This window comes from Protopterus annectens, chromosome 2.part1, assembly GCF_019279795.1.
Source record: "Protopterus annectens isolate FY-2018-M chromosome 2.part1, PAN1.0, whole genome shotgun sequence".
NCBI lineage: Eukaryota > Metazoa > Chordata > Ceratodontiformes > Protopteridae > Protopterus > Protopterus annectens.
Genome location: NC_056729.1, coordinates 1,527,693,555 through 1,527,720,459, shown reverse-complemented (window position 1 = coordinate 1,527,720,459; position 26,905 = coordinate 1,527,693,555). Strand labels below are relative to the sequence as shown.

General features: G+C 43.0%; 1 protein-coding gene across 2 annotated transcripts in view; it reads left to right on the top strand.

Moving 5' to 3' along the window:
- LOC122794522 (tumor necrosis factor receptor superfamily member 14-like) overlaps positions 1 to 26,905 on the top strand; it is a 430,726-nt gene that overhangs the window by 321,659 nt on the left and 82,162 nt on the right. For both annotated transcript variants that reach the window (XM_044062984.1, XM_044062985.1), the window contains one exon: positions 5,858 to 5,948. In XM_044062984.1, coding sequence (XP_043918919.1) covers positions 5,858 to 5,948 — 91 coding nt within the window. The remainder of the gene's footprint in view (positions 1 to 5,857; positions 5,949 to 26,905) is intronic.

Genomic DNA, 26,905 nt, shown 5'->3' with positions numbered 1-26,905 from the left:
GAGACCTAGTACTAGAAATTCCTATGTTGATAAGTGTAAAATATCTTGTTCCTGGATCCAGACCTGGGGGGGGGGCTCGGGGGGGGTGGGGGGTGGGCACAGTAGTGCCCAGCTTACCACATATTCTTCAATACTTAACAGAGATACTCCACAAGGGTCTTTCTTTTTCATCTATTAAAATTCATGCCTCAGCCATTTCAGCACATTACAGTACTGAGCCACCCCTCTTCTGTCACCCCCTGCTGAAGCAATTCCTCAGAGGGACCAAAAATTTAAGACCACCCAAGAGGGCCCCTATTTCAGCCTGGGACCTTAACTTTGCATTTGAAAAGCTCACACTACCTCCTTTTGCGCCAGCTGCATCTACAGAGTTGAAATTCCTTTCTTAGAAAACAGCCTTCCTTCTAGCCATCACTTCAGCAAGAAGAGTGTCTGAATTACAGGCTCTCATGGCAGTGGAGCCCTTCATCATCTTCCATGCAGACAGGGTGTCCCTCAGGACAAATCCTTCCTTTATGCCCAGGTGGTATCCAGTGTGGCCCTTAATCGGTCCATTCATTTGCCAACCTTCTTTTCTAATCCACAGAACAAAGGAGAACGAATACTGCACTCTTTAGACGTGCACAGACCACTTAGATTTTATTTGGACAGGGCTAAGCCTCTCAGAAAAACTGAAGAGCTGCTAGTTGCCTTTGCTGCAGGGGCAGAGGGGAAGGCCATTTCAAAGCAAGCCATTTCTAATTGGATAGGCCATTGCATTCATTTCTGCTATAAGCACCATGGAAAACCTAACCCCCACAGGGGATAAGATCACATTCCACCAAGCTCTTTACATACCTTCACCAGGCATTACCACTTTATTTTCTCTAAATCCAGGGCTGGTTTTGCCACTGCAGTCTTGCAGGGCTTAATAGCTGGTCCTAATGCTCTCTGCCTCCTCCCTTCCTTAGCTTTGGGGAATCTACCCAAATGTAATGACTGCAACAGTGAAACACAAAGAACATAGTACAGTGTACACTTACCATAAATGTAGATGTTTGAGTGTATTCACTGTTGCAGTCCTGGTTACCCTCCCTCCAGCCCCCTGACTTCTATTGGCTATACCTTTCCTCTTGTTTACTGTATTTTAGCTTTCTGGTGTATTTGCTTTTTGTTGGAGGCGTAACCTTGTATATAATTGCTTCCCATTATGGGGGCACCTGACATCTGGGGCAAGAAAATCTGATGTAATGGCGTCAGCTGCATGCTTTATACCCCTGACTACCTGACATCATGGAAGAAGAGAGAGCAACTGACGCAGGACCCCTGACTTTGATAATCAGGCCGGCTGAGGGCTACCTGCAGGCAGATAACCCAAATGTAATGACTGCAACAGTGAATACACTCAAACATTGGCGTTTATGGTAAGTGTACACAGCTCTACTTTATCAGCCCTAGGCATCAGACTGCAGAACCTCTTTCAGTAGAGGCTGAAGACTCTTCAGATTCCTCTTCTGAGAATTCTCTGTCTTCTGCTTCACAAATGCCTTCCCCTCTAGGGTATGCTTCCCCAGAGGAGGACTTTGCTGAGACGATTCCTCTGGGTAGGAGCTTACCTTTGGAGAAACCATCTCTTGGTTGAGAGAGTTTTTCAAATCAGACTCTACAGAAATGTCTGACATCCATAAGAGGTATTATGAGCTCCTGCAAATGGGATACCCCGTCTTCTACTGTTCCACCACTCCTGCCAGCCTTCTTAGGCACCTTTCCTGCAGCTTCTAAAAATCCTGAATCCCGACATCCCACCCCCCGCTCTTAGAAGGCCTGACAGATTTTATAAGGTCCCAGATGGGGCAAAATTTCTAATAAAATGTCCTGTTTCAGATCCTGGTACCATTTCTGTCTCTGCAGACAAACCCTCCAGACTGCTACTTTGTACCTCTGTCCTTTCTACTGATAAGGACACAAGTCTCTGGAGAGACTTGACAAGAAGGTGTACACCTTTGCCAGTATGACATTTAGAGCCATCAGTTACCAAACTCTTATGTCTTAACTACTCCTTGGCCCTTTTGAATCAGGCCTCAAAGCTGTTGGCTAATTTCCCTGATTTGCCCACTAAGTCACAAATCTCTAACCTGTTTTCCTTGTCCTCACAAGTGACAAGATACTCAATCAAATGCAGTTATGATACTGCAGAGGCCTCGGCCAGATCTGCAGCTTCTGACTCGGTGCGCAGAAGGTATTCTTGGGTGAGGCTTCAACCCCTACCTGATGATATTGGGGCTAAACTTCTAGATGTCCCCCCTGGATGATACTGCCTTGTTTGCGGCCCAAGTGGCAGAATTTCTCAAAATCCTTCAACAGAAGGGGAAAGAACTACAGGACTTGAAACATTTGTTTGCATCACCTATTCCTAAATTTCACAGGAATTATCCTTCTAAGACCCAATTCATTAGAAAATATTCTGCTCGTCCTCCTCCTACTAGGGGCAAAATGAGTTCCAGAAAGCAAAAGCCACCTTCCAGGCCTGCTGAGATGTCAACCCTGAAAACTCAGTTTGACTACCTGCCTCTTCCTCCTCCCCCTTCAGATCCTGTACCCCTTTTCCAGAGACTTTCAATGTCGCCCTTTCTGGATAAGCATTATCTTAGACAAATGGGTCTTGTCTATCATAGAAAAAGGTTACTTCATGACTTGGGCCATTCCTCCACTCTTAAGAGGCATCCCACAGCCACCAAAAGACCAGCTGCTCCTATTCCAAACCAGTCTTGGACACCCTCCTCTCTCAAGGGGCTGGCCAAACAGTCCCTTCATCAGAAAAGGGAAGGGGCTTTTACTCTACTTTTCCTGGTCCCAAGAAAGGGCAACACATGGAGACCCATTCTGGATCTCTCACCTCAACCTTTCTTCAAGTACCCACCTTCTGCATGCTTACATTTCAGACTATTTCCACTGCTAATGCCTCAGGCATTTTTGGCCATCTTGGACATCAAAGATCCCTACCTGCATATCCCCATCTGGCCCAAATACAGGAAGTACTTAACGCTTCTTTGTGGGTTTCTCAAATTTTCAGTTCTCTGCTTTACCCTTTGGACTACCTACTCCTCCAAGGGTATTCACCAAATGTCTTGCTCCTATTGCAGGGTCCTAGGATACAGATTTTCCCATACCTGGACGATCTTTTGATCCAGGCTGATTGTTACACTGCCCTCCAGAACCATCTTCAGGCAGTCATTGCTCTTCTGCAGTCTCTGGGTTTCACCATCACCTTCCCCAAATCCTGCCTAAACCCCTCCCAGGACCAAGGCTTCCTGGGGTGCAGAATCAGGACAGACATTTTGATGGCATTCCTCCCACGCCAAAAGGTGGAAAACCTGAAGGAATACCTTTTGTGTGTCATCCACACCGTTGCAGTGACTGCAAGGGAATACCTCATACTGTTAGGGCATATGGATTCTACAGTCCCAATGTTGCCACTGGCGAGACTCCACATGAGGAAACTTCAGTGGTACCTGAAGCCACATGGACCCAACACACCCACCCCTTGGACCACACCATTCCCTTCCTACCACGCCTAAGGAAGGAAATCCTTTGGTGGGTGGATCAAGTCTCTGAACCCAGGACTTCCCTTACAACTCCTAATTCCAGTCCAGGAAATGTACACGGATGCTTCAGACCTGGGTTGGAGAGCTGCTGTGGGCAGCTTGAAGGTGCAAGTCATATGGACAGGCCTCTTCAAGAGGAAGCACATCAACATCAGAAAGATGACTGCTCTCATCTTTGCACTGAGGTCCCTCCAAGATATTCTGAAGCAAGGACCCTTAAAGTTTTTCAAGGACAACACCCACTGTTCTTTGTATGTGAACAAACTGGGAGCAAGATCATACTTGCTATGCAGACTTGCACTCCAGGACTGGGAATTGACAGGCCAGCATGGAGTCATTCTGCAGGCTGTCTATATCCCCTCAACTCAGAGCACTCAGGCAGACATTTTGAGCAGGTCCATGTCACAGTCCCACAAATGGATGCTACACAGGGATGTGTTCCTGGACATAGTCCAGAGGTGGGGTATGCCACAAATAGATCTGTTTACCTCCCCTCTGAACAGACCACTTCCACAGTTTTGTGCCAGGGCACCCAGCCCCATAGTGAGGGTGATGGATGCCTTTTCTGTCTCATGAAAGTGGATGTTCCTGTATGCATCCCCCTTCCCACTCTTACAAAAAGTCCTACTGAAAATTCAGCAGGACAAACCAAAAATCTTGGGGACTCCATTTTAGTCAAAACAACATTGGTTCACCTTCCTTCTACATTTAGCCAGGGGCAATCATCACAAATTACCTCACAGAGTGGACCTTCTCGCACAGGACAAGGGATCCCTAACCCATCCCCACTTGGAATCTATGAGTCTAACCATGTGGTTGATGGGAAGTTTTGATCCCATTCAGATACCTTTACTGTGTGGACGTGCTAAATGTCCTGCAGGAGGCCAGGAAACCCAATACTAAGGTTATCCATTTGGTGTCTAAAAAGACAGTTAGACCCATTTCAAGGAGAAGCTCCCCTTAGTGCTGTCTTATCTGTGTGAATTTTTGCAGGCAGGGTTGGCATATTCCTCTTGGTAAGGCTCAGCTTATTGCTGTTTCTGCTTGTCTGCCTCTTAACCCTCCACTTACTTCTACACTTCAAGTGAAGTTATTTCTGAAAGGAGTTCTACATCTCCGGTCCCCCAGGAAGCCAGTCCCACCGCTGTGGGATCTGAACTGTGTGTTAGAAAAGCTCACCATCGCCCCATTTAAGCCAGCAGCTACAACCCTTTTTAATCTTCAACAAGAATAGAGTAAACCCCATGTACTAACCTGTTCTTTATGCCTAAGGTTGTCAATGAGTTGTCCCTGAACCAATGTATCCACCTCCCCACCTTTTTCCCACAACCCCAGTGTTTGTCCTGCATTCCCCTTCATGTTCACAGACAGTTAAGATTCTACGTAGACAAGACCAAATCCCTTAGGTGGTCAGAGCAACTTTTTGTCTCCTTTCACCCCAGGACTCTGGGAAAAGCTGTGGCAAAGCAGACTCTTTCTAGCTGTATTTCCAAAGCAATCTCCTTTTGTTATACTTACTTTGGAAAACACCTGGACTCTTAACATAAAAGCCCATTCTGTTAGGGTCATGGCCTCCTCTGAAGCATTTTTCAAGGGGCTGGACACTGCTGCTATTTTAGAAGCAGCTAACTGGACATCTGTCCGTACCTTCACCAAACACTACAAATTGGACCACATCTCCAGATCTAGGGGAAGCTTTGCTAGGGCAATCCTGCATGAATTTTTGGAAAATTGTTCCAAACCACCACCCTCTTCTTCCCTTTGAGCTATGGCACTCAACCAAAGTTATGAATGCTGCATCATGAGAATAGAGAGACATAGAATAATTGTGTACAATCTTACCATGACCATAGATATCCTTCTCTTCCATGTTGCAGTATTTTATCTCACTCTCCTACCCCCTGGAAAAGAAAAAAGCTCTGCTGGATGATTCAGGACTTGTGCAGCTATCCTGGGTCTGGGGTCCGACTGGGGCATTCAGTTCTGAGGAAAGTACATGTAGACGTCACTTTTATGGCCCACGTATCCTATGGCCAACATCAGATGTCCCACGTACCTTGCAGTGACTAAAGCTTTTGTATACTGGCTGGACGTTCAGGTCTCTAGGCGGACGCTAAACCCAAAGGTTATGAATACTGCATCGTGGAAGAGAAGGACATCTATGGTTATGGTAAGATTTTACACAACTATTCTTAATCTTTTGTGACCTAATTATATGTTGTCTGTATTGTTTTGCTTCAGTACGTTTGGTCTTAATATCTTTCTTTTTATAGGTACCACGAGAAGTGACACGGTGATTGAGGCATGCCCTCTTGGAACATTTTCTGCAGAAGAAATGTCAGAGAAGTGTATAGAATGGAAAGAGTAAGTTGAAGATTAGTGTGTAACATTTCATTTTGCTACATTTATTTGCATACTGTTACACAGTCTTTCTCTCTCTCTGTTTAATTATTACTTTTTTTGTTTTCAAAAACTTTGTAGTTACATTAGTCCTTAAATGTAGTAGTAGATATTCATTCTAATATTCATTTATGCAGTCATAACCTTTGGGGATTCCTTCTTGCAGGAGTCAGGTAGCTCCCTTACCTTCCAAATCTGTACAAATTTCCACTACTGGCTGTGACTGACATCTTACCATCCAGACTTCCAAGACATCTTTGATTTAATAGGGGCATTAACCGGCACTATTTTCAATTCCTTTTTGTCACTTTATAAGGGAGTGTGTGCTTTGTGTTAGTGTAGTCAGTCTGGCATGTCAACCTGCTTGCAGATAAGTACTCTGTTGGGGAAGTTTTATCTTAGGTTCATAGGTGTGTACTAGGCTAATGGCCCTGGAGCCTTTACAAGCCTAGCCCATAGAAGTGCCCTAGCATTGTGTCACCTGACGTTAGTTCCCAGTGCCTCTATCAAGTAGAGCCACTGGAGTGATCCCCGGGGTGAACTTTCTATTTCCCATCCACTCATCAAGATTTCTCTTGAAAAGGGCCGGTGAGGTGGCCTGCTTGACATGTATGGGAAGTCTATTCCAGAGCATGGGCATGGGCAGTCTCTGGGTTATGAACTTGTCCTTCCAGCATGTTCTGCTAGGTCAGACATGGCTTTGTAAGTCGAGTAGAGATCACCTCTTAGCAGATGATATGAGACAGAGAATAGCTGGAGTTTTTTTTTAGTCTGTCCATATGTATGGCATGTGTTTAAGGCCTAGGTTTCTCTTCGTGAGGTACTTTTGTGGCCTTTCCAGCTGTTGTATGTATCTAGTGAGGTACATGCCAAATGGGGCAGTATATGCTATGACTGACCTAATGAGGGAAGAGTAGAGAGAGATGATTACCTTTTTCTTCCTGGTTGCAAAACCCTTGGTAATGAGATGTGCCACGTAGAAGGACTTTTCTGACCACAGTGGCAATGTGGTGGTCGAAGGAGAGGTTGCTGTCAACCTGTGTCTCCAGATCTCTTGTAGCACCTTCAGTGTTCAGTAGGCTCTCATCAATGTGGTAATTAGTGGGAATTGAGTTTTTCCCAAAGGGAATGACGACACATTTTTTGGCATTAACTTAAGGCCATGGTTTCGATACCAGAGGCTTTTCTGTAGGATGTCTACATCACTTGGGGAGTTAATAATGGCTCCCAGCTTGCAGTTGTCTGCAAACTTGATCAGCCAGAGTCCCTCCATGTTGGCTTCGACTTCTGAGTGGTAGATGCCAAACAGGAGAGGACCCAGGACCAAACCCTGTGAGACTCCAGTCGTGACTGGTCGACAGTCTGACTTGGAGTCCGCTACTTTCACATTGTGGGTTCTACCTGTGAGCCAGTTTGCAACCTACGTACTGATATAGGGGCTGATGCTTAGTTTGGTGAGTTTATCAACAATTCCTGAGTGGGGAATGGTTTCAAAAGCCTTGGCCAGATCGAGGTAGGCTATATGAACTGCTTTGCCCTCATCCACAGCTCTGGTGATTGACTCAGAGAAGTCAACAAGGTTGAGTAGGCATGATCTACCTTTCACAAAACCAAATTGTATGGGATCTAGACTTTGGAGATTCCCTATATCCTTGTTAATTAGGTCCATGATGATGCGATCCATAGCCTTACATATCAGACTCGTCAGGCTAATGAGGCGATAATTCCCAGGGTCTGTAGTTGCTCCCCCTTTATGGAGAGGGATGACTGTAGCAGTGCGCCATTCTGTAGTTGCTCCCCCTTTATGGAGAGGGATGACTGTAGCAGTGTGCCATTCAGTAGGGACAAAGCTTGAGGTGAGGCTGTGATTGATCAGGGCACCCAGATGTGGTGCCAGTTCACTTTGTAGTTCATGTAGAACACATCCAGGGATATTGTCTAGTCCCATGGAAGCTGTATTCTTGACCTTGGACAATGCAGCTTTAGCCTGTGCTGCAATAATACTGGCTGTCTGACATTCCTCTGGTATTGTGATTGGTCCTTTGCGGGGGGAGAGAGGGGTAAAGTTGGCAATGAATCTGCCAGTATGTTGGCAATATCTGTTGGCTCAGTATAGGAGGTACCATTGTGCAGTAACTCAGAGCAAACCTGGGTATTTCCGTGGAGATTTTTGATGCAACTATAGAAGGCTTTGTGGTTGTTTTTAGTGTCTTCCGCAATTCTGCCTTCATAGCTGGCTTTAGAGGTTTTGATGAGGGATCTCAACTTTTTGTTGAGGCTAATTAGAGAGTTTTTCTAGTCTTGGGACTTCACTTTTTTCTGCAACAGTTTCTTCCTTCTGTTGTAGAGCTTATTAATTGCAGGGGACCAGCAGATTGGCTTCCTTTTTTGGGGGGAGAGCAGCTTGGTTCTGTTGGGTATGGGCTAGTTCCATGCATTTATGTACGTGTTCGTACAGTGCATTGGTGTATGATTCGGCAGTCATGTATCTATTTTCCATTGACATGGGTACTATGAAGTTAGCCACCTTGTTTTTAGGAGGCCAAATTCAGCTTTGGAGAGGTTTTTCATGGTGGTTACCTTTGTGGGGAGCATGGGTGAGATGTGGATTTCCATGGGGTGTAGAGCAACGGTTGCTCATGTTAGTAATAACCGGGTCAAGGATGTTGCTTCCTCTAGTGGGGGGGTAAGAATGAGCTGGTCCAGGGCATTGGAATTGATGAATTCTAGGAAGTGTTGGGCCAGTGTATTGGTGCAAGAGTAGTTTTCCCAATTGATAGAGGGGTAGTTGAAGTCACCTAGTATGAGAGTGTTGGGTTGTACCTGAATAGTTTCCATGGTGCTTAGGAACATGGAGTGAGAGTCTTGGGACATAGTTGGGGACCTATAGTAGGCTATGATCTGAATTGCCGTCTTACCCGATGTTAGTTGTACCTGAAGTATCTCAGATGAGTTATGCTGGGCTACTAGTCTGGAGGTGTGCTTATGGGGTTTGCTTGTTGCTATTGCAGCTTGTTTAGATGTCTTTTCTGATATTGAAAAGTCAGTGATTGTCTACAGTGTGGAAAACAGATCTTTCACGAAGACTTCCATTTGTCGGGTTTATTCTGCTTGGGCCGAACGCATAAAGTAGGTGGTTGTCTCCACTGTGTGCAGTTCAACCCAAGTACAATTAAATGTTAGATCAGTTTCACTGAGACTACGTAACTGTGAAAAAGTCACATTTCTGATCTCATTCTGCCATGACCTTGACCAAGACCTCTGTCATCTACTTATCTAGGAAAATGTTATTTAGAGCACCTGAGAGAGAAATCAACAACTTGCATTCAGAATCAGATTGTCACCCTGAATCCAGTAATGCCAGAGTTGACAAGGCCTGTTTGTAACCCCATTACCCTGCATCAATCAGTGTCAAAGCATCTGGCACAATCCCTCTGGTGGCTGCAGTTCTGTCGGGTAATGGCACATCCTTCTTGGGCAACTCCTTTGTGCAGTTATTTGGTCCAAAGGCCTCTAAAAGGGCCTTGGATGTTGACTCACAAATTGTGATAAACAAAAGGAAGGGCAGAGTTCCCCATGTATTTTGAATGCAAGGAAACTAGCAGAGTAGGAAACGAGGTAGGTGGGCATCTGCTATGGTCTGAGGCATTGAAAGGAGTTTCCCCTCTAAAACAGAGGACAGAATTGCCAAACCTGAATGAATATCTGTCAGGTTACCCTATTCTTGGCTGGGTGGTTCCTCATCTGTTCCCGCATCCCAGGCTCTTCAAGATTTATTCCAGGCTCCTTGGGATTGTATAGATGTCTTCAATTCCAGGCAATGTGCTACAAATGTGTCATCAGTGTCAGGGGTCCCATGCTGGATCTTTATTCTGATACCTCCGATTTGCAGGTAGGTCATGTTTTTTTCCTGTTAAATATTTTCTATAAAATTTCAAATAATGAGTGCTATTAACACATCAGCAAGCAACAAACGAATCCCATATAACATTAAACATTTCTAAATTTCATAGCAAACTACTTTATTTATACTATTTACGTTATCTCCGATGCTCTTCGTGTTTCACTGTTGCAGTCATTACATTTGGGTTATCTGCCTGCAGGTAGCCCTCAGACGGCCTGAATATCAAAGTCTTGGGTCCTGCATCGGATGCTGTCTCTTCTTCCATGACGTCAGGTTGTCAGGGGTATAAAGCATGCAGCTGACACCATTACATGCGTCTTTCTTGATGCGCAGTGCCTGAAGCAGAAGCAGTTCACAAGTGCCGGTCGGCCGACTCCTAAAATTTTCGTTTTCGAGTTTCAGAACCGAAGTCTTCAAAAAAAGCTATGTACTCCATTGGGGATCCTTTTTCTTGCTCTAAACCGATGTCAGTAAAAGTTAACAATTGTATTACCTGAGGAAAGCAAATACCTCATAAAGATTTTGATTCATACACATTCCTTGCTTAGGCCCAGACCACAACGTACCTCGCTGTCGGTTTTATACCTTGTTCAATCCTCGAACTATTCGTCGTCTGTTCATTTTTGCATAAAACTATTTCAGTATTCGGTTTAATTATCCAGAAATGGCTTCGGTAAGCCATCCAACTACTGACATTCCGAAAAAACGTAAAGATAAAGACAGACCGCATAGGTCCAAAGCTACCGACGACGCTTACGTTAAGCTAGTCGCCAGTTCACCGGTACTCAGTGAGGCACTTTCGCAGCCCCTGATACCCGCTACTTTAGATTCACAGACCTCTACTGAGACCCATTCGGAGTTTGGTATGCCGCAAGATGCTTCTTTGACCATGGAACCTGTAGATGTCTCTACCTTGGATGGGTCCGGAGCTGCTGTGCAGGCACCGGCATCTGAGGGTGTATTCAGGCCTACAGACTTGCATTTCAAACTGATGCCATCTTCTTCTTTAAAGCCTAAAACTCGACCCACGTCTAGAAAACCAATGTCCAAACTGCATGGTTAGGCCCATATGCCTAAAAAACAAATAAGAATAATTGAAGAACTTATTGCTTTAATTAGGGGAAGCCAGCCTTCACCCTGTAAGAGACCTAGAACTGATTTTCCTTCTGATCAGGATTCTGAAATTTCTCTTTCGTCTGATTACCAGGATTTGCCCTTACCTACCTATGAGGATTCTGATGCAGGGAACTCCATTCCCTCTGCTTCCCCTTCAGAAGATTTTTCTTTTGGTGAAACCTTGCACACTCCTAAGGAGCATTTCCGCTGGGAAAGCCAGGATTACTTTGACTCCAAAAAGAGGCTTGGGGAATTCTTCCTCCTACCTCAACACAGGCCTTTAGCTATCCCTCCTGTCCTGGACATTGCAGATGATGCCTTCTTGGAATCTAGCCTGGCCCCAGACACTTTACCTCCAGCTTCCAGGAAACCTGACCAGTATTAGAGTACCTGACTCTCAAGTTCCTATTCAGGAATCCTACTGCGGACCCAGAGACCATTTCCCAGGGACCTAAAGGCATTAAGGCTACTTCTGCCAAAAACCCTACCCCCTCTGATAGAGATTCCAGGGCCTTGGACAGATGAGGTAAGAAGGTATATTCTTCTCCTACATTGGCCATTAGGGCCTTAAACTGCCAGTTTCATATGTTAAAGTATCAGCAGCATATTATGGGACTACTTATACAAAAAATTATGTTGATTCCTGACTGTGCTGAAAATAAAGAATTACAGGATTTAATGCATTCTGCTGAACAAGTTGGTAAACATGGCAATGTGGTTTTGACTCTTTAGAAGCATCTTGCAGGGCTGCTGTCACTGGGTCTGTTCTTAGAAGGCATGCTTGGCTTAACTCATTCACTCCCAGCTCAGGAAAAGCTGCCTGCTTAATTCCAGCATAGGAACAACAGTGCAGCCTGAGCTCATTTTCAGAAAATCCATTTGTAATACCATACAGAAAACAAATGTTCATAACTCTTTAACTATAAGAGCTAGACTAAAAATGTAAACACGAAAGTTGTTCAGCAGACACTGACCTTTCCAACAGTGTAAATGTTGATAGTGCATATCAAAGTCATTATTAAATATCTTGAAAGGAAGGCTGATATTGTGCATATTTTTTACCTTTTTGGAAAAGCAAAGCACAATATCTTGGTCAATGTACCATGCAGACCCATACAATTTGAATTTAATTTGTTAATATGAGTGTCAGCTTTAAAATGATACCTTAACCATTATTGTGGGATGCTCCTTTCTTGAGATATTCACAAAAATATGCTTAATATATTATTTCTCATAATTGATAAAGCATAATATCTCATCACCTGTAACAGACAGAGCCTACATATCAGTGTAGAAGTTGTGCATCTGAATGTCAGCTTCAAAATGATGCATCGTTTGTATGATCACCATGTTCCCTTGGAAAGACATGGCATAATAATGAGAAGTATTGTAAATGTATAATTTTCATAATCGTACAAGACTAAACAAACTGAGATATCTGTGCATGTGTACAGTGCACAGACACAGTTCTTTTACCATGTTGTAAGGAGTAACACTGTCTTCAAAATGAGGTATTACTTGGCACACTGACATGCTCCCTTGCAAAGTTATTTACCAAAATATGAAAAAAATAAGTTTCCATAACCTAATTCCAAACAAACTTTGATATCTGCATATATGTCCAACATACAGGCACAATTATTTTACCGTGTTGGAACCAGCAATACTGTCTTCAAAATGAGGTATTACTTGGCACATTCAGATGCTCCCTTAAAAAGTTATCTACCAAAATATGAAAAAAATAATAATTTCCATAACCTAACTCCAAAACAAACTTTGATATCTGCACACGAGTGCAACATACAGGCACCATTCTTTTGCCATGCTAGAACTATCAATACTGTTTTCAAAATGAGGTATTACTTAGCACATTCAAACGCTCCATTGCAAAGTTATTTAACAAAATATGAAAAAAAAATCATAATTTCCATAACCTAAGTCCGAAACAAACTTTGATATCTGCACATGTGTGCAAAATACAGGCAATTTGTTTACCATGTTGGAACTATCAATACTGTCTTCAAAATGAGGTATTACTTGGCACACTGACATGTTCCCTTGCAAAGTTATTTACCAAAATATGAAAAATATCATAAATTTCCATAACCTAAGTCCTAACAAAACTGATGTATGTACATGTGAATTGCATTCAGAAGCAGTTGTTTTACCATGTAGACAAGATTGTGAATATACACATTCTTGGTGTAGCCAACATATGCTGAATGGGTAAATGTAAAGAGAAAAAGCAAGGCAAGGACCACCACTCCACTAATGAACCCAGGACAGGCATGGGACAGTGATAGGCCAAGGCCATCTCATCGGTCTGATAGCTGTGCTGGCTACCCACTCAGCCGATAACACTGCAGTCTCACAACCTCCTCCTGTGTCAGCAGTCTGCCTTACCTATGCCTTCTCTTTACATGTGTCCATTCAGCAATGGACCTAAAGGATCAATTTCTGTATTAGTAAGCCCTTTCTGTCATCTAACTCTACACATGCCTGATAAAAGCAGACTAAAAAATGAAGTATTGCAGGATGGTCACTGACACATTACATTGTACGTGGTAGCACTCCCCTAAAACAGTTCTTTCTCAGCATCCTCACCAGCTCCTTACCACAGTTATTCGCCAAACTCGGAGAAATATATTTTACACAACACATTTCATAATAGAGTTTTACTTACTCTACGGGTCCTAATTGGTCATGGGTGTTTTCCATTCTTCTCACAAGCTGCATGTTACCAATCCTGCATAGCTCTCTTCACGCCATTGTGGAGGTAGGTCAAGAACAATGCAATGCCCTCCTCAGTTAGGTGAACGCCCTCCCTTCTGAACAGGTGAACATCTTCCGCGGTGATGCTGTCATGGCAGATTGTAGATCCACCAACCCTGTGCATCAAGCCATGCATGAACCCATTCTGTAAACGTCTGGCCTTGTGAGTTGCCCATTGACTGTTTCCTGTTTTCCATATCTGTCGTGGAATTGTATCAGACCACACAAAATGACAACGTGGCCACCAAGACTTCAGGTGTTTAAAAATTGCTGTGATTTTTAAACCGTGGCCTTCCGAGTGGTTGACTGATGACATCATTCCCTCCAATGTGCAGCACAAGAATGTCGGCTCAGGGTAAATGGAACACTTCTCTTCCAACAACTGCAGTAGTCCGCTCCAATGCATACCTCCTCTTGCAATGCACGTGCACACAGATTATTACTGATATTTGGCAGATATATATATATATATATATATATATATATATATATATATATATCGTATGCATTACCTGGTTAGCCTATCCAAATCTTCCATCCTATCCACAGGGGCAGTATTCTTTGCATTAGGTACATAAGTGGTGATGACGCTTCAGAGGTACATACCTACTGTCCGTGAAAACACCAAATTACACACAGTGACTGACAAGGGGGCACATAAAGGGCACATGTAAAGAGATAAAGCAGGGGAAGGACTGCCGCTCCAGTAATATACCAAGGACAGACATGGGGCTTCAGATGTTTGTCATCTGAAGTGTCCCATAGCTGTGTTGACTGCCCACTCAGACTGCTGATACCACTATTGTCTCAAGACCACCTTCAGTGTCAGCAGTCTGCCTTAGCTCTGCCTTTTCTCTTTACATGTGCCCATTTAGCAATGGACCTAAGGGATGAGGAGCTAAAGTAACTCACTAATTGCTGCCCTGACCTTCATACATTTACTTACCCTCACCTACATACATTGACTACACATGAAGGGAGGGAGACTGAGTGGAGAGCTACACCAAGACAACATGTGAAAAGACCAAGACTGACCCAGGCTGCGTCTTTCTGCATGTTTCCTTTCCCGGATGGAAACATTGCATCACAGTGGCACCCCCAAGGCCATGCTTATCTAGGACAGCTGCACTATGGGACTGAGCTGAAGATTCTCCAAGTTCCCAACTGCTATCCAGGTGGATCACAAGATCCATGGTGGCTGGGTATGCCCCCCACGATGCATCCACCAACACAAGAGCAGTTGGCAAAAAAGACAGAAGAGGGACCTTCCTGGCCTTGGTGCTGAGGGGCTTGGCCGGTAGCTGACAAGAGGGCACAGAAAGGGCACATATACACGGAAAAAGGGTGAGGCCCTATGACATATGACAGAATCACATAAATGAAAGTGGTGTGGAGGGGGGTGTATTGCAGTGACTCCAAGTGGAGAAAAAGCCAAACATAATTTGTGCATTCATCAATGGTGATAACTTCTAGTTACGTGAATAACAGTGACAGCTGCTGACAGTTTTGCCTGAAAAGTGCTAATGACTCAGTGCTATATTTTAACTGCACTGTGCTAATGACTTGCAAAGTTATGCACGCTCAGACACAGGTGATAATTGCCTGTTGAGCAGGCATTCATTATATTACCTTCTGCAGCTGTTATGTTACACAGTCATTATAATCTGCTAAGCCCTTCCTGTCATCTAAACTCTACACATGCCTCATAAAAGAACAACAACAACAGAAGTATTTCAGGATGGTTACTGACTTGCTTAGTACAAATAGTATGACACTTATTATTGAGCCCTTCCTCCCACCTATGTAACAGAGACTCATTATCATCAGTAAGGATAAGGTCTGCATAATTCAGTAAAATAGTACAACACATAGATATTGAGTCCTTCCTCCAACCTGAATCCCACAATATTCATCATGACCTTAATAAATGAGGACATAGGTAACCTGCAAACACGGGACACATCACAGTTCAGCTTTGAGGGTTACCTCATACATTAACATCTTACTTCATATATTTTCTAATCTAAATCAGCAGCAGTTTATTAGCAGTATAATTTTACACTTTTTTGTGTATATTGGAAAAATGTATTTTGTGGGCAACTGAATCATTATCGTTCACAGCTACTTGCCTGCCTGAAGTTAACAGCAATAATGTCAGTGGAGTTTTCTTCCTTATGGATAGCATTAATGCCTACTCAGTCTTGCAGTAACATTTCCCAGAATAGAGGTAGACAGAAATCTTAAATCATCAGAAACTGTCTTCTTTCAGTCTTCTCTTTACGATGACCCTTGCACCTCACATTTACCATGGGCAGTATCACCCCTCACATTTACCATGAGCAGTATCACCCAGACAGAGTTCGATTTCTACAGCTACTGGTTGTTGCATTGCCCTGACACAGACATGGTTGCTAGAATAAGCATGATTATCCGGTTGAAATTAGAGAGGTGTCCAACTGTGTTATGACCTTGTGTCCATGCCTACTACAAAGAGTTTGTCAACCTGCATAGCTGTATGGGACTCAGCAATATCTTACTTGTAAAATCTGCCTCCACCAGGGTAGAGTAATCTCTTTTGCTGGGCAACAGCAATACACAAACCACATAATCGGTCGTAATATTGCCTTTACAGGGCAAAGTAGGAGCAGGCACCAACTTGGCAGCAAGTCAACCTTTGTCTGAACGAGTATATAAGGTCACAGATGGATTACTGTAAGGCTAGCTATGAATACAAATTGGACACATCCACCAAGGTCAATTACAAGGCAGTCTTCACATATGTCTGCAGTCTGAGGCAACAACCCAGCCCACCCTGTAATGGTGGTCAGTCACACCACATACACACACACTAGCTTTTTAGTAGGCATTCATTATAATATCAGTAGACATAGTATATTATAATTCAGTAGCCATTCCATAGCCTACTGATTTTAGTCCTCATCTGAAATTATTATGATGTGGATAGATAATACTAATTCAGTATGACAGTAACACCTGTAATAAAATTATAATAGCTTGGTCACCATGCAGCAATACATATGACACACTATCAGATGCCGCACTCCAGTAATTATTCTTTTAGACCTTTATGATGCTGAGAGGCATACAAGTCAGGGTTAATTGTGCTGATTCATTTTTGCATTATAGAGATCTGATAATAGTAACAACTCACTCTCCATCCATAAATTATCTGATTTTGCCTTGAAGCAAGCCATTTAATACATGTAAATGTTGACTGGTTATTAACAGCCTTTACCATTCCATTCTGCAAGTACAGAGTCTATGGCATACAATAGGCAGGATTGGTCTTAACATTTTTTTTAACACTCTGGAGCTTTTTCACCCAGGCTTCTGCTGAAAATGGGCTCCCACCCAGTCAGACTTTCCCCAGCAAACACACACCCCAGACAAGTGTCTTTATGCATCCCATTTTACAACTTACTTATGCATAAAGTTTGTTTCAGTGTAACAATTTTCAAGCTAGCACCATAATTCTCTAGCACAAAATTAGCAGTTACTCTCTACACTTCATCTAAAACTGAAAAATACTACTGCTTGGGAGACTGTGGAATTAAAAAGTTCAAATTTCTATAAAAAATATCAGTTACAGGCATTGTTCTTTTACTCTCTGCAACAAATCGTGCCAGTCTTCAGAAGTTGAACACTCAAGTCTGTTACTTTCAGGATCAAAGACAATGTCAAAAAACACACAAGGACAAAGGCCCCAAAATTAGGAGTACTGTATACTACTGCCTCAAGTTGAAAAACCTAGCTAAAAAATTGGCAAGCAATTTCTGAAATTATACTGTAATGTACCAAACTTTTCTAGAAGTCGCAAGCCAAAATTTTGAGCTGAAACTAGATTATGGGTCATAAGAGACCCGTGTACAATCTCTCTCATTAGAGCGCTCCTGTTACCACCATACAGGCAGGAAATGTTTACATTTAGTTCAGTTGATATCCAAGGCAATACCTTCAGGATTCAGAGAATACTCTTAGCTATGCATAAAGTCAGTCAAGCATCTCTCTCAACCAGGAAACCTGCAGCCATTTAATAAAAAAAAAAAGCCTTACATAGGTTCATAGATTAGTACAAGGCTAACTGCCCTTGTAAGCCTTTTAAGACCAGTCAATTAATTACCCCATGTGAGAATCAAACCCTGTACCTTGTGGCTGTAAGGCAAACACCTTAACTATTATTTCAAAATCCCACCCTAATTGCCTAGGACTTGGAAAGCAAAAACAGCAGAGTCTGGGGCTCACACAAGTGGGACAAAAGTAATATACGAAACCGCAAACTGTAAATTTTAAGGCTAGCACTGAGAACATGAACCCAATTACTGAATCTTGCTAACTATACTTTGTAACGGGAAGGCTACTGTGTGCAAAATCTCATAGCTTATGCAGAGGAGAGTATAATATGCATTAATGTTGCCAAATTCTGACCACTGATATGAACTTTAACTCATTTTATCTGTGCAGTGTCAGTTACACAGGCACACACACACACACACACACGCACGCACACTAACCTTTCCTAGTCTGCTCTTATGTAAAGAAGATGAACACATTCTAGTGGCACTACCAATTACCAAAATCATAAAAAGAAAATTAAGGCATCAAGCACATTGCACTCCATTAGCATACAGCAACAATTTACACAGCTAAGTGCAATCTGGAAAAATAACTCCTATTTGCTGGGGGACTAGTGTCACAGACAGTGTCTATCAAACCTGTTTGATCCAGCACTATTCACAGGTTCTTGCTGTGTTTGTAGGACAACCAAGAACGTCTTTTAACTCCACTAGAATGGAAAACAAGTACATATGTGGGAAATATTGATCGTGTGTCTATGCAGAAAAGCATCTGATTGAGCAGAATACATCAAATGATGTTAGCCTAAGTAGTAACGACAGCCAGAGAGGATTGCTCTCTTAGTTGTCCAAATACTCTGTTGTAATGTAAATAATAAATTTATAGTGTATCTTAAACTGCTATCATTAAATCGATGAGGAATTCTCTCAACAGACAGGGCACTCAGCCACTAAACTTCAAACCCTCTTGAAGAAGTTCCAAGAAACAAACAGGACTGTAACTTTTCAGATCCGGGTGTTGCATAGCCCACTGTATGCCACTGCTTCCCTCCTAGTTTGTTGTCAATGGTGAAATCACGTACTGAATACTGAAGTATGATTTTTCTTTTCCTAGGCACTAAATGCCAAACTCATAGCTTACGTAAACTTAGTTCCCCATTTACTGTCGTCTCTGGAAAATTAAATGACTGACCAGTTCTGAGCTTTCAAGACTGCCAAACTCACTCCAGTTGTAAACATACGGCAGTGTTACTGTTTTCTCCCCAAGCCATCCTTGTATTAACAACCAAACGAGCCCTGGGCTACCAAACCCAGAAAACACTTGAGAGACTGTTAGATGGCAAGTGAACAACATCAATCACAATCACACAACGATAAACCAAAGTGTACTATACTGCATCAGCAGAAGCGTAGTGTCTGCTGTGTGCTTTGCTGGCAACTAGACTCACTTCCTCAAGTTACAAGGCTCCACAATACAGTGTCTGATGCCCACACAGAGAATGTCAAGTTTGGGGACAACTCGGGTAACCAAAAACACTTCCTTTTGACTTTTCTCGAACCTTTAATTTATTTACTTTATGAAAATGTTCCATACGAAGATATTCTGAGGGGGCAAAAAATAACACTACAAACTTGTCCTTATACAACTTTCTAAATGATTTCATTTTCCAAACACCCCAAAACTTACTATTATCATTCCACCCTCATATCCTAAATCAAACGGATACAATCTGGCTGAGTTTTTCGCAGCAGGCTGCGAAACCACCCACTATCCTCATCATCTAATTACCCTTACATTTGAATTTCAGACTTCATATCGGAGAAAGCAGAATAGTGGAATTAATCAGTTCATGAACAATTCCAACAGCATACGTAAATAATTGTAGCTGTAATAAGCATTTACAACTTTCAGTGAAAATAAGACAGTACCATGCAAGGAAACGCACACGATTTCCAGTCACCAAAAAAATAAAAATATACATTTCTTATAGCATCATCATAATAAAAAAAAGGTTAAACAGGAAGGAAGGGAGGCAATAGCAGTAGCCTAGCAAGCTCCCCTCTCAGAGGGATAAAGAATATAAAATATCTGTCGGCTACTAACTGACTCAAAATAACTAAAAGTGGCACCAACAAAAACATGTACAAACCAAGAATGCTACAAAACAGAGTAAAAATTTTAAAATAAAACACTACACAATCACAGCATTACTTGCTGAATGGATTATGTGGTACAGAAATCCCAAAGAAAAACAGTATTTGCTTCACGCACACCCAATAAATAATACAATCAAACAAATACAATCCGGCTTGGTTTTTTGCAGCACACAGAGCACACCTACCGTCATCATTCAATTACCCTTGCATTTGAATTTCAGACTTCATATCAGAGAAAGCAGAATAGTTTAATCAGTTCACGAGCAATTCCAACAATATACGCAGAATATAAAGAAGCACAGTATTTTTAGTGGGTAAATGGTAATTGAGCACACCCAATAAATAATACATTGCTTACCTGAAGGAAGAGAAAAGCAATTCTTGGGCAAAGAAGTTCAGCAGAAGGGGAACAGGAAGTTCCGAGGTGGATTTTGCAACAGCAATCCTTGCAATCCGTACCCAAATAAGAGGAATCCAGTAGCAGGCAAAATTGGCAAGTATAAGCAAAAAAAAAAAAGGAAATACCTGCTACTGGACCCTCTATTTATTTGGGTATGACAAAAGAAACTTTGGGGGTGGGAGGTGTTATGCAAGTGGTGGCTTGGATTGCAGGAATCCGATTGGCTGCCACCACTTGCTTGAGCAAACACTTTTGAAAGGAGATTTTCTCCTAAAAGTTTAATGTGAGCAGTATAGGAAAACATGCTGAATCGTAACTATATTAGGTAAATAACAAGTTTAGTTACGATTTCAATGTGTTTTACACTAAGCTGATATACAAATCTACATTATATTTTCATGCGTCTATGGAAGGCACTCTGGGGTAATGGCTTGCAATTTCTATAGTCTCATAGCTCGCTCGGATGTAAGCACAGAGGCACTATGAGACTGTAGTCGGGGTTAATTGAGTTATGGAACAAAATTTGCCAGATCATGTTAAAGCTAAATTACTGGATGCTCCCTTAAACCAAGACCACCTGTTTGGCAACAAAGCAGAAGTCGTCCTTAAAAAGATGGAGGAAAAAGCTTAAATCTATGCAAGCTGTTAAAGATTTCTTGCAAGTACAGCCTCCCAGATTCAGTAGGCATTGGCCTTCTAAGAATTGGTCCTTTGCTGTCTCTTCCAGGCCTTCAGTCCAAACCCAGGAACAGCAGACCACCTAGGCTACAGTCTCCAGGTACTCACAGGCCTAAGCAGTGGGGGGGTTCCCACTTCCAAAGCTGGAAGTAGTAAGACACCCCCCTATGGAAAACTGTCACAATGACTTAACCTTAAACCTTCCAAGCCCTGCTTAACTGCCTGCTCCCTTAGGGAAAAGATCGCCCTGCATGCAAAAAACTGGGAACTCGTTACCCAGGACAATTGGGTTTTAAATATAGTTTCCCAAGGATACAGATTCCACTTCCACACCTTACCAATGCCAAACGGTTGGCCAGACCTACCCCCAAATCAGTGGGCAGAGGCTCAACAGCAAGTTCTCTCTCTTCTAAGTATCAGGGCTATTCAGCCTGTCCCAGCAGAAGAAAGGGGACAAGGTTTTTACTCAAGACTTTTCCTGGTACCCAGAAAAGACGGCTCCTGATGTCCTATCCTGGACCTCTCTATTCTAAATACCTTTTTGGTTAATCCCAAAATTCAAGATGCTAACACTTCATCAGCTGCTTCCTATGCTAGGCAAAGATGCCTGGTTGGCATCCTTAGACTTAAAGGAGGCTTACCTGCACATTCCAGTAAGGGAGTCTTGCAGGAAATACCTATGCTTCAGAGCAGGCTCCATGCACTATCAGTTCTCTGCACTTCCCTTTGGCTTATCTACTGCGCACATGGTATTCACAAAGTGCCTAGCTACAGTCATTGCATTTTGCAGGCAAAGAAATATTGAAATATGCCCATATCTGGACGATTGTCTAATTCGGGCAGAAAGCCAGGACATGCTACCAAATCATTTTGCATTTGTAAAGAAACTTCTAACCTCACTGGGGTACACCATAAGCGAAAAGAAATCTCATCTAGTACCCTGCTAACAAATTGTATTCTTGGGAGCAAGTTTGAACACAACTTCCCAGATGGCTTACCTCACACCAGAGAAACAAATTTATTTGACAGCCTACTTCACACTACTGGCCACAAATACAAAGCTACGTGCAAGGAAAATTCTGCAAACCCTGGAGTTTATGGCCTCTTGCATTCTACTAATACCATATGCAAGACTGCATATGAGGAAACTACAATGGTATCTAAAAAGCCTATGATGTCAACATTCTCAGGACCTGGAATCAATGATTCTTATCATTCCTTGTCTAAAGACAGAGTTCCTTTGGATGGCAGAGGCGTGCTACCACAACGAGGGACTGCCATTCACTCTACCCCCTGCCGCCCAAACCCTAACAGCAGATGCATCAGACTATGCATGGGGGGCTCACTTGGCAGGGCAGTGCATTCAGGGCAAATGGAACCAGAGTCAGATGCACCTGCATATCAATCAAAAATAAATGTTAGCTGTACAGAATTCCCTGACAGCCGTTAAGGACCACATCCTTCCAGGACAATTATTAGTAAAGACAGACAACACCACTGTTATGTGATACATTAACAAGCAGGGGAGAACCCACTCGTATCCTGTCTGCAGACTAGCCATGGCTCTGTGGAATACAGCCTTGAGCTACCAAGTAAACCTACAAGCTCAATTCCTGCCAGGCACGCTAAATTCACTGGCAGACGACCTAAGCAGAAATCTCATGGACCCACACGAGTGGAAACTGGAACCAAAGATATTCAGCATTTTGAGAAACAAATGGGTAGCCCAGAAATGGACCTGTTTTCCTCTCCTCAGAACTACCAATTAGACAGATTCTGCAGAAGTGCTCCCCACGGTCAAGCATGGAAAGTGGATGCCCTGTTCTTCACCTGGGAAAGCCTCTGTGTATGCCTTTCCTCTCTGCCTCTCCTCTCAAAAGTTCTGCTAAAGATCAAACAGGATAAACCATGGACAATACTGATTGCACCAGACTGGCCACGCCAGCACTGGTACCCCCTCTTGCACAGTATGTCACTGCTGGAACCATGGCACCTGCCTCGGACCCCTTCCCTGCTGTCCCAGCAGGAGGGTCAGATTCTGCACCCCCAGCTTCAAACCCTGAACCTTGCAGCCTGGCTAATTCCCTAAGCTCTCCAATGGCATCCCTCAGTAAGCAGGTGCTAGATGTCATTTTGGAGACAAGTAGGCCTAGTACTAGAAATCCTATGCTGAAAAGTGGAAAAGATAATGTTTCTGGAGCCAGACTCAGGGGATGGGCACAACAGTGCGCAGCGTACCGCATATTCTTCAATACTTAACAGACATGCTCCACAAGGGCCTTTCCTTCTCATCAATTAAAATCCATGCCTCAGCCATTTCAGCGCATTATAATACTGAGCCACCCCTCTTCTCTCACCCCCTGCTGAAGCAATTCCTCAGAGGGGCCAAAAATTTAAGACCACCCAGGAGAGCCCCCTACTCCAGCCTGGGACCTTAACTTTGTATTGGAAAAGCTCACTGAACCCCCTTTTGAGCCAGATGCAACTGCAGAGTTGAAATTCCTTTCTTGGAAAATGGCCTTCCTTCTAGCCATCACTTCAGCAAGAAGAGTGTCTGTATTACAGGCCCTCATGGCAGTGGAACCTTTCATCATCTTCCATGCTGACAGGGTGTCCCTCAGGACCAGTCCTTCCTTTATGCCCAACGTGTTATCCAGTGTGGCCCTTAATCAGTCTATTCATTTGCTGACCTTTTTTCCTAATCCACAAAACAAAGGAGAACTAATACTGCACTCTATGGATGTGCACAGACAAGTTAGATTTTATTTGGACAGGACTAAGTCTCTCAGAAAAACTGAACAGCTGCTTAGTTGCCTTTGCTGCAGGGACAGAGGGGAAGGCCATTTCAAAGCAAACATTACCATTACGTTCATTTCTGCTATAAGCACCATGGAAAATCTACCCCACAGGAGATCACATTCCACCAGGGCTGCATCTACCTCTGCAGCCTTTCTCAGAGGTGTCCCTACCAGGGGCATCCTAAAAGCTGCTACCTGGAGCTCTGTACATACCTTCACCAAGCACTACCACTTGCCTATTATTTCTAAATCCAGAGCTGGTTTTGTCACTGCAGTCATGCAGGGCTTAATAGCTGGTCCTAATGCTGTCTAACTTCCTCCTCCTCCCTTCCTTAGCTTTTGGGGAATCTACCCAAATGTAATGAATGTAACAGTGAAACATGAAGAGCATAGTACAGTTGTGTGCACTTACCATAAATGTAGATGTTAGAGTGTATTCACTTTTGCAGTCCTGGTTACCCTCCCTCCAGCCCCCTGACTTCCCTTGGCTATACCTTTCTTCTTGTTTAGCTTATTTCACCTTTCTGATGTGTTTGCTTTTTGTTGGAGGTGCAACCTTGTATATAATTGCTTCCCATTATGGGGGCACCTGATATCTGGGGCAAGAAAAACTAATGTAATGGTGTCGGCTGCATGCTTTATACCCCTGATGACCTGACCTCATGGAAGAAGAGACAGCATCCGATGTAGGACCCAAGACTTTGATATTCAGGCCGGCTGAGGGCTACCTGCAGGCAGATGACCCAAATGTAATGACTGCAACAGTGAATACACTCTAACATCTACATTTATGGTAAGTGTACACAACTGTACTTTACTAACTCATTGAAAATTAATATTTTTATCATCTGTATTCAAAGATTTTTACACTGATAGTTTTTCAGTTTATGTCCATGATGAGAAAAAGTTATTTTTCTCTCCTTTCCACAGGTATCCTCCTGAGAGGCTCTGTGCCTTTAAATGGAAATAGATGTCTCAATTGCATCAAAATGTAGTTGTGCAAGTTACAAGAACAGGTCTGTATTAAATCACCGAAAGCTTAAAAAAGCGAACCGTGATTGATCGACCCTATGTAAGTGAAAGTTTACAATGTTGAAGTGTCAGAACAGCGATTTTTTTCCCAAGGGGAAAAAAATCTCTGTTCCAACAAAAAAGTAAAAATCAATTTCAAACAGTACATTAAGTGGGGGGACTTTGCCCCCCCCCCCCCACTTAAATGTACCAACTCCGAGACTGCACTACAGTGCTGAAAAGGGCAAGTACCGAAGTGGCCAAGCTAATTCTTTCCCAGGGAAAGAATTTGCTCAACAGCCGCTTCGATATTTTGTGTTTTCAGCCTTTTCAGTTTGACCAAGATGCATTCGAAAGAATGCGTCTTCGGTCTTCTAACATAGACCCAAAAGAACTGTCATGTATTCAAGTTTGCTTTTCACCAAAGTCATAAGACTAGTTATTCTAACCCCACTTTCCACATCCTTCATTTATTTGCTTATTCTTAGATACTGTCACCAATAAGTAGCCCAATTTATGCTGACTGGAAAAAAAATCCATGAAAGTATGTGTTAATGCTGGCCTTTGCCAGTGGACAATCCCAAACTAAAAGAATACAGGGCATAAGTAACGTGTCCTTTGTAGACTGCCTCAGAGCTCAATCACTGTATTCTCTCTCCTTCAGGCTGTTGAGGGGAGATCTATGCATGGCATACAAGGCATTGCTGAACCCCACTCTGGACCTCCTGCATATCCGCAAAAAAAAAAAAAAAAAAAAAACACCAGAATTGCCCATTCTAAAGACTTATACCTTGCCTGTTATGTAAATAGAACCCTGCTGGAGAGACAGGTAAGTATCCCAGATTACCCCTTCTCTGGAACAGGTTCCTCATTCATGTAAAGCAGGCTTCCTCCCTAACCCAATTCATGTGTAACTTGGACAATTGGATGGGGTACAGGAAATTTATCCCTGGATGATGTTCTTCGTGTTTCACTGTTGCAGTCATTACATTTTGGTAAGCTGCTGGCAGGTTGCCCTCATTCAGCCTGAATAACAAAGTTTTCAGTCCTGCGTCGGTTGCTGTCTCCTCTTCCATGACATCAGGTAGTCAGGGGTATAAAACATGCAGCCGACGCCATTTTAATCAATCTTTCTTGCCATGCGGTGCCCGAAGCAGAAGCAGTTCGCAAGTGCCGGTCAGCCGACTCCTGAAATTTTCGTTTTTGAGTTTCAGAACCGAAGTCTTCAAACTAAAGCTAAGTACCCCGTTGGGGAAACTTTTTCTTGCTCCTTACTGATGTCAGTAAAAGTTAATAATTGTATTATTTGTGGGAAGCAAATACCTCATAAGGATTTTCATTTGTACTGTATTCCTTGCCTAGGCCCTGACCACAACGTGCCTTGCTGTCAGTTTTGTGCTAAATTTAACCAATGCACTATTAAGCGTCGGTATATTTTTGCTTCTAAATACTTTGGTTCAAGATTTAACTACCCTGAAATGTCTGTTAGCAATCAGACTACCGGAATTCACAAAAAATGCAAAGAAAAAGACAGACCGTCTAGGTCCAAATCTGACGACGAAGCTTCTCCTAAGCCAGCCGCCGGTTCGCTGGTACTCAGTGAGGCGCTTTCACAGCCCCTGATGCCCGCTATTTTTGAGTCGCAGGTCTCTACCGAGACCCATTCAGAGTCCGGTATGAGATTCTTCAAGTATTGAACCCGCGGATGTCTCTCCCTTGGATGGGTCCGGAGCCACTGAGCAGGCACCGGCTTCTAAGGGTGTTTTCAGGCCTAAAGATTTGTATATTAAACCGACACCATCATCAAAAACTAAGCCAGAACCAACTACTGTGTCTAAAAAACCGATGCACGAGCTACGTGCTCAGGCCCCTATGCCTAAAAAATAAATCAAAATGGCTGAGGATTTAATTACCTTAATCAGGGGTACCCAACCTCCTCCTGCTAAGAGGCCTAGGCAAGGCACTGATTTAATTTGAAATTTTTTCAGATC